The following is a 10,559-nucleotide window of genomic DNA, read 5'->3' on the forward strand; positions in this document are numbered from 1 at the left end:
AGCCGATAAAGATATCTTCTCCTCCTCCGATGCCTTTCTCCAGAGGATAACGCTGGATATTCAGTAGGACGATCAAACAGTAGACAGTCGCAGTAAAACAGTAATAAACAGTTGTATCCAGCAGTAAACAGCAAACGGTAAACAGTAAACAGTAAAGCAGTAAGCAGTAAGCAGTAGAGAGTAAACTTTCCAGCTTTCTCCTGCTTCTTCTTATTGCAGTTTCTAACCGCACCCTTAATTGGCTAATTACATGCAGTGTGGTGCTTAAAGTTACAAACACTTAAACTATGATACCTTAGTTTATATATTTATCCACCCAAACCTTGTTGGGTATCAATGTTATACCTAACATGGGTGGTTCTCTATTTAGATCAGGAAAGCCACTGGCACTTCTCAGAGTCTTTGAATTTTTCCAACTGTTCCTATTGTTTGTGTTAGAAACAGGAAGTGGATTGATTAATGCCATGAATGATGGACCTCCTGCTTCTGCTTCTGATGCTGCTGTTGTCCCCATCAGTCTGTGGGAAGCTGAGAAGGAAATGCCCATTGAGTTTGGAGCACCAGGATGGCTACAATCCATGGAGCTTTTACAGGCCTGGGGACCATCTCATTGGTGTGGTCAAATCTGAAACATATGTGTCGCCTATAATGTGGCCTTTCAACAGCCCTCCTTCCATACCTTCTCCTTCGTAAGTCATGCAGGGTGATGGAGTTGCACTCCCTCCATGTGCAATTCTAACACTCTCCTTCTTTTCTTCTTATTTCACTTATTTTTGTACCTCAGGACCTGTCTAATTTCCTGAATGATTTTGATTTCCATGGCTTCCCTTTTTTTTTAAACAAATTTTATTAATTTTAAAAACAAACAAATCATCATTAACAATTACATACTTGAACCTTTTTCCATTATGAATTTTACAAGTCAACTAAAACCTTATTTTATACAATATAGTTCTATTTTAGACCATTTCCATATGAGCATACAAATACCTCTTATCCAGTTTCTCTTTACTTCTCTTTACTCTTATTCAATTTCACTATTATTATTTCATCTATTTCTTTCTAACTTGGTTACCATTATTCTCATTCTGTATTTCTGCAAGGTTTTATTAATTTTCCCAGAAACATAAACACACAACACACAAACATATAAAAAATCTTTTAGGAAAGTAACTTGGCCCCAGATACCTCTCTCTACATGGACTTCAATTATATTCATGCTCATCTTGCATGTCATTACCTATTTTATTTACCATTCTATGTCTTCTATATTAGCTTCTCCACACATTTCACTCTTCTTAATTCTATCTTATTTAATCCATCTTAATTTAAGTCATTATATTTGTATCTTTTGTCCATTCTTTATTATCCATTTATCTCATTCCTTATAATAAAACAAAAAATTTCTCCTGAAATCACTAATCAGAGTACGATGCCTTTCTATCTTCCTCCTAAATTAATTAAATTAACATTTAAAATAACACCTAATACCCAATCTGATTCTGCTTGGTACATTCTATCTACTAATGTGTTTTTTTTTAAAGAAAAATAATAAATCCAAAATGATTAAATACATAGTTAAGTAATGAATCTAAATATTAAATCTTATAACATTCCCACTGCCTTTTCCAAAAACAGATGCTACAATAATAATTTTATAATAATATCAATACCATAATCATATTAAACTCTTTAATTAAAACTCAATATTCTAAACATTCCCTTTAATATTTTATTAAATTTTAAAATCAATCATTACTAAACATTTCAACATTTTAATCCCTTATTAACTCTTAAACCATTCTAATTTTCTATTTCTAATTCAAATGCTACAATAACATCTTATGTACCTTGCAGAATCTTTTTTAAAGAAATTATACTTTACCCTTTGTCCCTAAAAAAGATTCCTCTTTTCCCATCTAATTTCAAAACTTTGTGGCTTTTCTCCACCTTTTCCCTTTCTTTCTTCTCCCACCAGACCTTTCTACCCCCCCTTCTCCTCGCCTCTGCCTTGCTAGCTTCCCTTCTCTGTTGTGTTCCTTTTTTCTTTTGTTTACTATCATTATATTGATTTTGCATCTTATTTTTCTCTTTCTTGAGTGTTTTTTTAAATCTTAAGTCCTTCATTTTCCTTCCTTTCTTTCTTCCTTCTTTCTTGGTTAAATTTTGAAATTCATTAAAGATGGCTTCTTCTTCTTCTTCTTCTTCTTCTTCTTCTTCTTCTTCTTCTTCTTCTTCTTCTTCTTCTTCTTCTTCTTCTTCTTCTTCTTCTTCTTCTTCTTCTTCTTCTTCTTCTTCTTCTTCTTCTGTCTCCATCTGTTGTAGTGTTTGTTGATATATAGCAAGCGCCATTTCTAAAAAAAGGAAGGCTTATTTTACACCGTCTTTGCCATCTTTTTTTGTCTGCTCATATTCTTTTCTCAGTTCCTCCACAGAAAAAGCCATTATAAATCTTTTCTTTTCTTTTTCCCCCCCTCCTCTTTCTTCTTGCAACAACCAAAAATAGAACAATCCCAAAATCCCAACGTCATCAATCAATCCAAGCCAAGACAAAGTTCTCACTTTCTCTTCCTGGGGTAGTATCAATCAAAAAAAGAAAATCCAAATCTGTATCTTAAAGCCTTATTGCAATACATTTCAATCTTCAAATCCTTAAGGCATCTCCTCCAACAAGATCTTAACATATAAATATATTTTTTGTCCTCTCCCTTCCCACTTATCACAAAAAGCCAGTTTTTACCTGAAAAAGACAGGTTTCTCAGTATCCACTTGTTGATTCCGTAGGGAAGGAGAGTAAACTTTCCTTTCAGCACCTCAAAATTACCGCTAATTTTCTCTTCTGGAAAGTATCATTCAAAAAACCATAATTTCCAGGAATTATATTAAATGTGTCTTAAAGTCCTGGGTCAACCAAGAAAAACTTTCCCTTTCAAAAGCTTTCTCCTCTTCCTCCTGCGCATTCTTGCCCAGCTGCCAACTTCTTTGTGGCGGCCATTACGGACCGCCACTGCACCGTCTTGAGAGAAGGGGGTTCTGCTGGCCGGGGAGAGGGTCTGCAACACCCTCAAACCCCTCTCCGGATCCCCCCTGTCTTCAGCCACCCCTGCAGGGCAGCCTTAGCTCCAAACCCGTCCGGATCGGAGCACCAAGAACGGCTAGCGCAGCGGGGATCGCGCGGTATCGCGAATCCCTGCTGCTAGCAAAGCTGACAAACCGGAAATCTCCATTCCATGGCTTCCCTTTTTTTGCCTTACTTTGTGGAAGAGAGTAAAATCCAAAGATGGAGTTTTTAAAAAACCTGAATGAAATCCAGATGATTTTCCTTTCTCAGTTCATTCCTGAGTTCATCACTTGAATAATGACCTTTGTTTAAGTAGTGACTGAAACAATTGTAGTTGCCTCTCTCATTTGCATAATTGATCATTCGATTTGGATCAATGTTGGCCTAAGGCTTAGTAGGTTTGTGAAGGATTATATATTTTAAAAACATTTGTTGTTGCTATTGAATATAATAACATGAATATTGTTTTTCAATAGGAAGAGTTCTGCTCTAACAAATATCCTAGAATCAATTTTTGCTATTCAAATGGTCAGCAAGAATTCCCAGCTCCTGCACAATCTCACACTTGGTTACAACATCCATGACAACTATGGAAGCACCTTCCGCACTTCAGATGCCTTGCTGGACATTCTTTCCACTGGAGAATCCAATGTCCCCAACTACGGCTGTGGGAGGAAGGAGAACCTCCTGGCTCTGATTGATGCAGCTGCCAGGGACATCTCCATCCAGATGTCAATGTTTGTAGGCACCTACAAAGTCCCACAGGTTTGTGTGTTTTTCTCTATCTGGTAAGGTGAGTGGGGTGGTGGGGATGAACAACAGATCCAGTATCTTCATAGAATTCAAGAGCAGCTTTTCAGAATATTAGGGAACATATCAACGATGTTTTAGTCCATTATGTTCATCTTCAAATTGACCATTAAAGGCCTGAAGAGCCATAAGGTCCCTAGAGGATATTCTACTGAATATTCTACTATTGAAAAACTATCCAGGTTTTGAGGTCCTCCATTAGCATGTTCATTTTCACATATCAATAATATCTGCCTTATCCAATTGGAATCAAGTTGGCAATAGTCCTGTCTATGTATAAAAAATATTCAGACTAAGAAGAGTACCTTTGGGATGGATAAAAGGAGTTCAGCTCCTGCCCTCATAGATAATTGTTAATTTACACAATTTCTGCTTTGTATAAATTCAGGGTATATAATTATTGGGTTAAAATTAAAGTGATGAAACAGACATATAGTCCCAAAACAGACAAAATTTCAATTAAAGACTTATTGGATTGTACAACTGTCTACGATTGACCTCACCCCTTTCCTAAGAGGTCTGTAGGGGGCATGCATAAGCGCACCAATGTGCCTACTGTCACTGTCCTACTATTTCTTTTTATTTTTTTGTTATATGTATCCATTTCATGTACTCATAACTATTCTGTTAGCAGTTGTGCTCTTGTACATCTAGAGAAGAAGCTGAAAAATTGCTTCACAAAGAATTTGGGATATAGAAGCTGAGAAAGAGGCTTTAGTACTCAAAAATAGCATATAATACAGCCCTATATCTTAGATCCAGAGATTTTATCTAACATCTGCAAATTTGAATCTAATTGTTGGAATTGTATGGGTGACACAGAAATTTACATTGCATTTGTTATTGTTTTGTTTTGTTTAATATGATTTTGCGTTCCATTTTTATAGACAATCTTGTTAATATTCTGTCTTAAATATTTTAAACCATGACTAAGGAGTAAACTATTCTTATATATTCATTAAAACAAAATTGGGTTTGTCAATAAGTAATATTTTGGAGTTGATCTGGACCACATTATAACACAGCATTCTTCATTACTTTTTCAGATCACTGCTCTAATTCCTTCAGAGGCTCTGAGTGATAAAAGGAGATTCCCTTTTTTCCACCAGATGCTCCCCAAAGAAGGATTCCAATACCCAGCAATTGTCCAGCTGCTCCTCCATTTCAGATGGACCCTGATTGGTCTCTTTGCTTCAGACACAGAGAATGGAGAGAATTTCATGAGGACTTTCCCTCCGATGCTTGTCAGGAATGGAATTTGTGTGGTTATATCAGAACGATTCACAACAACTGGACAAACAGCACCCCTCAGGGAGGCCCTCTCTAAGTGGAGACAAATCAATGTCTTTGTTCACTTTGTGGAATTTATTCCCATCTGGAACAGAATTTTTCGTTTCCATGAAGCACTTATGCATTTGCCAGGACCCATTGAAGGGAAAGTCTGGATCCTCACAAACTTTGCAGTGTATACAATAAAGAAGCACATATTTCTCAAATATATCCATAGTATTTCAAATTTTGGTTATCTGATTAAAAAAAGGCCAAGAGATGCTGCCTTTGAACCCCATTTCTTTGTGGAAGATCCGTTTCAAGATCATTATTTTCGCTGCTCCCTTCCCAAGCACGTCTTTTCTGTCAAAGGCCGCAGAAGATGCACCCAGAAAGCCCCACTGGAGACCCAGGAGAAAAGGAACAGGAAACGGTTTATAACTGAATATCAATGGTACAGTTTCATTCAGACTCTGTCACAGGCCATGAATGCCGCTTATTCCTCCACATCGAAGAGGGGAAGGAAGGGGGGAGAAAAGAGATTGGGGGCTCCGAGGCTGCAGCCGTGGCAGGTATGGAGGGGTCCCGATAGGGATCCATTAATCTGAGATCCTTTTGGAGAAGGAACCCAAAGGAGAAGGAGGGGAACATCTCAACCTTCTTGTGCTGCAAAAGGTCAAGAGATTTGCACCATCTAATTGCTCCTGTCTGACGCTCCGGAATAACAGGGAGCAGATCTGAAGTTTCTGTCTAGCCTCCGTTGGAATTAATCTCCTTCTGGGTTCAGTTCCAAGTGGGGAAGAAAGACGCTGGAAACATGGTGACTGCTCGGAAGATGGTTTAATGGTGGACAGGAGCACATGCCTTGGTTGAGGAAAGAAGGGCTGAGATGCTGAGAGTGCAACTGTTTTATGCCCTCTGTTGGGATTTGAATTGGAGCTTGTATTCTGATCGGTTGTCAGGCTCCCATGGGGCCATGCAGGGCCAACTCTGTAGGCTGTCCTGAGTCCCAGGCTTGGTTGAGCCTTTGCTGGATGATGGTGATGGCTTTGGGCAATTCCTATATAGCTTTACCTGGAGTAGATCTTTGTTATGTAAAATAAACTGGCCTAGGCCAGACTAATGATCCATTAGCAAGTGGGGGGGGCTGAGTTTCAGGCTCTCTGAGTTTCTACTTTTCTTTTTAGAGAAATAGATTCTCCCTTTTTAGTATATCCTAAAATATTTCATTTTCCTAGGAGAGGGGAGGGTTTTAACTACTCCCAACACCTCTTTCAGTCCTTGAAAGAGTGTTGAATCCTCCCTTGTCCAACTGAGAGATTTTATAAATTGGAGAAGCTGCTCTCATAATCTCCTCCTTGTCTTCTCTCAAGACTCAGTTTCAGGTTGCAGTCAAGTACAATTTTGAGATTGTTTTCTTAAACATGTATTTATTTACAAATAACTCAAGATGGCAAATGTCTCCAACACAGCTTCCTCCTTCATCCAGTCCACTTTTAGTACAGTCAGAGACCAGCATTACAATAAATAATAATAATAATGGAGAAAAATAAAAATAAACGACAGTCAATGGGCAGTTAGAGTCTGCCTAATGCTGAGTCATGTGCGAATATGTGGCAATATAAATGTCCTAAATAAATAAATACATCATTTTGCATTACAGCAGAACAGAATTTGGCCCCATTCAGAGAAACTCCTTCCTACTGATCTGATAACTGCACTTGCACGTAAAAGAGTTCCGTATTTCCCAGATATTTTATTAGGAGAGGCGTCACAAAGTGAATCCCTGAGTCCTGATAGGAGATGCCGCATAGCAGGCTGTGAAGTCACTGGTGGGATTCAAATTTTTTTACTACTGGTTCTGTGGGCATGGCTTGAATTTGTGGGCGTGGCTTGGTGGTCACGTGACCAGATGGGTGGGGCTTTGTGGCCTCGTGACTGAGTGGGCTTGGCCAGGGGGCCATGTGACTGGCAAACCAAATACAAGTGGTCCTCGCTTAATGGCTGGTTGCTTAGCAAGTGTTCTAATTTATGACTGATCTCCCCAGTGCTCCTTGACCTGGTTTTGGAGTTTTGACAACCATAAACACAAACACACAAACACACATGCACACACACACACACTCAAACACAAACACACAGAGCTTTCTAACCCTGCTATTCTTTGATTCTGTAAGGATCTCCTGCTGGAGCAGGGGGTTGGACTAGATGACCTCCGAGATTCGTTGCATGTAAGCCCTAGATTGTTGTGTTGCTTCAAAGAGTCTTCTGAAGCCAGGGTTTGTGTCCTAACTTCCTCTCCTTTTTTCTCTCTCTCCCTCCCTCCTTCCATGTATTTATCTATCCATCCATATATCTCATTCACTTTCTCCATTCTCCCTCTCTTTCTTTCTCTCTTTCTCTCCCTCTTTCTTTCTTGCTCTTTTTCTTTCTTTCTTCTCTTGCCCCCCTCTCTCTCTCTCTGTCTCACACACACACACACACACAGACACAGAGAGTAGGGAAGAGAGAGGGGAAGATAGGGACCCGGCCTCTTCGCTATCCCCCACCGTCCCCCTTACCTTCTCAGGCCAGGTGAGGGAGGGGAGGGTGAGGGGCAGGGCCAGCTGCTTCAGGCAAGGTGAAGAGGCGTCGACCAAGCACGGGAGTGTAGAAGCCTGTGAATGGCGGCTCTTGGCTCAGCTGGCCTGAGGGTCTCCTGCAGGCATATCGCGACAAGGGGGGCTAGAAGCCCCAGGACATCCGCCCACTCCCCTGCTGGCTGGCTGGGCCAGGCTGGGCTGGAAGAGGCGCATCCGCTGGGAGAAGTAAGAAAACGTAATCTGGGAGGGCGGGCAGGCAGGCAGATGTCCCAGGGCTGCTCCACATGTGCACTGCATCAGTAGCACACGCACGGCTGCACACACAGTGCGCATGTGCAACAGCCCTGGGACATCTGCCCGATCTGCGCCACAGCCACCACGTGGTAGGGAAAGCTAGGAGAGCGATTGGGACAAGTGGGCAACCCGGTTCAGGGGTGTGGCCTACCAGGGGTGGCCACCGGTTCACCTGAGCCGTTGAGAACCGGTTGAATACCACCTCTGCGTGAGCTGCAGTTCGAGTGGCCCCTTGTCCTCAGGGGCCCAGTCTCAGCTCAGGCGCTCTTTCTTTGTATCGGCCCCCTGAAATGGCTCTGGGAACTCCGTTGCAGCTCTCGGAGGTTAATTCCCTTTGGACTCTTGGCAGGGTTATTCGATATAAATATCTCATTGCTCTAAAGGCTGCTCAAATAAACATTCTTGGGAAGAGCAGCCCCATCTTGTTGGATTTCCAGATCTTTGAGACCTTGTTTGAGTTCACTAAGTGCACTAACTCATCCCCCATCCTTAAAAGCCCTTCCCTGCAGAAGCCACGGGGGCTGAGTACCAATGAGTAGTTGTGTGTTCATTTTCCCCACAACAACAACCCTGTGAGTTGAGTTGGGCTGAGAGACTGGCCCCAAATCCCCCAGCCTGCTTCATGACCAAGGCGGGACTTGAACTCACATCCTCTTGCTTTCTACTTAACCAGTAGACCAAACTGGGTCCCTTACATACTTATCAAGCTTGGCACAATCCTTCATCCAGTGCATCATTAATGTTCTTATATGAGATACTATAATTTATCAAATCCTAAAACCCAGATAGTTTTATATTGCTTTTTAGTTATACAGTTGTTTCTAGGAGGAAATCATAAATATTTTTCTGGAAAGTTGGTAATGTTTAAATAACATAAAAGTATATTTGCCTGAGAATTGTTATAAATCTTGTATAATAGCGATTTATCAACCCTATTATATTAATGACAACATAGAAAAAATGATGACTTAATGACAAAATGTATCTTTCCACTTTCATGACAAAGATTAAAAAAACTAAAGATTATTTGAGTACCATTTTTAAATCAGTTTTTATCCACTTAATTATCATACCATCCACCCCTCACTTAACTGGGTTTCTGATCACATCACAAAATTGTTTGTTACTCTTTCCTGAGATCGAGTTATATCAGCAGTATTTCCGTAATGTATTTGGGAAATGAAATAATATGTGAGGATGACTTGCATAGAGCACATAAATTATATCCCCCCCCTTTCCCACGATCCATTTAGAAAGGGCAGTGATAGGAGGGAATGACTTTTGGGGGGGTGGAGGAGAGATTCTGCCTGGGGAAGAAGCAGATAAGAGGAGGACACCTACAGCTGCATAAAAAAAGGGTCAGTGGGAGATTTGTACTTTCTGACTCCCCAAATCCTGTCAGTGCAGCATTACAGCGAGGTGGGCCTAGCTCAGGTTTCCTGTCTGGGCCTCCTGGGAGAGGATCACCCTGACAATTTTCTTCCTGACAAATCCGTGTTTCTGATAACCAACCTGTTGCTTTCAGGGAGTTCATAAATCTCCTTTTTTCTGTTGTTCAACTATATTTTGTCAAAATCTATATTGTCAAAATATGATCAACAAATTTTTGTGAACTTTTCCCCTTCACTTGTAAGATAGTGGTAACACCCATTTTCCTAATGAAGCATGTCTGTAAATTAGACAACTACAGAAGAAAGATTAAATATTGAAAAAGTGTCTGGGATAAGAAACAAAGTTTTCTGCTTTTAAAATTGCTGCATCTTCCCATTCTAGTTCCATCCTTTCCTGGAGAAGAATGAGTTTGTCAATATTTCAGAGATTGAATTGTACAAGGACCCAAATGGAAAGATAGCAGCAGATCTGCTCATTTTGGGCTACTTCATTCTTTCCAGGAATAATCCCATAGAAGGGACTCTGGCGTATTTTAAAAGACAGAGACTTTCTATCAGAAAAAATGCTCTTTCATGGCTAAAGTTGCTCAACAAGGTAGGAGAAAGTTTGGTGTCTTCTCTCCATTTTCCAAAGCCTGAGGTCCCATTTCAAGAGGGCTGATGCTATTCCCCAAAGGTGGTTGACCTTCACCGAGAATTGAATCTGGGCAGTAGAAACCGGATTTTTCCCTTAGGCTGCTTGGGAGGCTTCCATATTGTTCCATTTTGTGGACCACGTACAATTAAGGGTCTCCATCAAACGGGTGAGAATCCCACAAGGGCTGGGGAATGTGTCCCTAGTAGCTTCTGGTGGTTTGCTCCTTGTGCCCAGAAGAGCAAGGAAGGCGGCAATTCTGCTGACCGGGGCCTGAATCCAGGCTTGGACCGTATTGGATGGGATTGAATCGTGAGTGGACGGAGGTCCTTTTGGCCCCATTGGGGAAAGAAGCTTCTTCTCGTCCTGCTTGGGGAAAAGTGTCCCCTGAAGGGGCAGCTCCATAATCTGGGAGGCTCTTAAGGAGGCTGGACCTGGCCAGAGCTCTCCATGCCTCCCTTTCACCCTCCCTGGGATGGAGCAATGGGCCTTCTGCTCCTAGGAAGCAGCTCCAAGGC

At 41.1% G+C, this 10,559-nt stretch overlaps 1 protein-coding gene across 1 annotated transcript; it reads left to right on the top strand.

Annotated features, from left to right (window-relative positions):
• Positions 1-456: 456 nt before the first annotated feature.
• On the top strand, positions 457-10,351 carry LOC148128620 (vomeronasal type-2 receptor 26-like). The gene is made up of 4 exons (XM_087948710.1): positions 457-689; positions 3,538-3,826; positions 4,918-5,712; positions 9,790-10,351. The coding sequence occupies exons 1-4, from the start codon at positions 469-471 to the stop codon at positions 10,066-10,068; spliced, it is 1,584 nt and encodes a 527-aa protein (XP_087804836.1). The 5' UTR covers positions 457-468; the 3' UTR covers positions 10,069-10,351.
• The last annotated feature ends 208 nt before the right edge of the window (positions 10,352-10,559 follow it).

The sequence above is a fragment of the Notechis scutatus genome, unplaced genomic scaffold, assembly GCF_049901735.1.
Source record: "Notechis scutatus isolate UNSWTSFEM ecotype Mainland unplaced genomic scaffold, rNotScu1.2 NSCUCTG89, whole genome shotgun sequence".
Taxonomy (NCBI): domain Eukaryota; kingdom Metazoa; phylum Chordata; class Lepidosauria; order Squamata; family Elapidae; genus Notechis; species Notechis scutatus.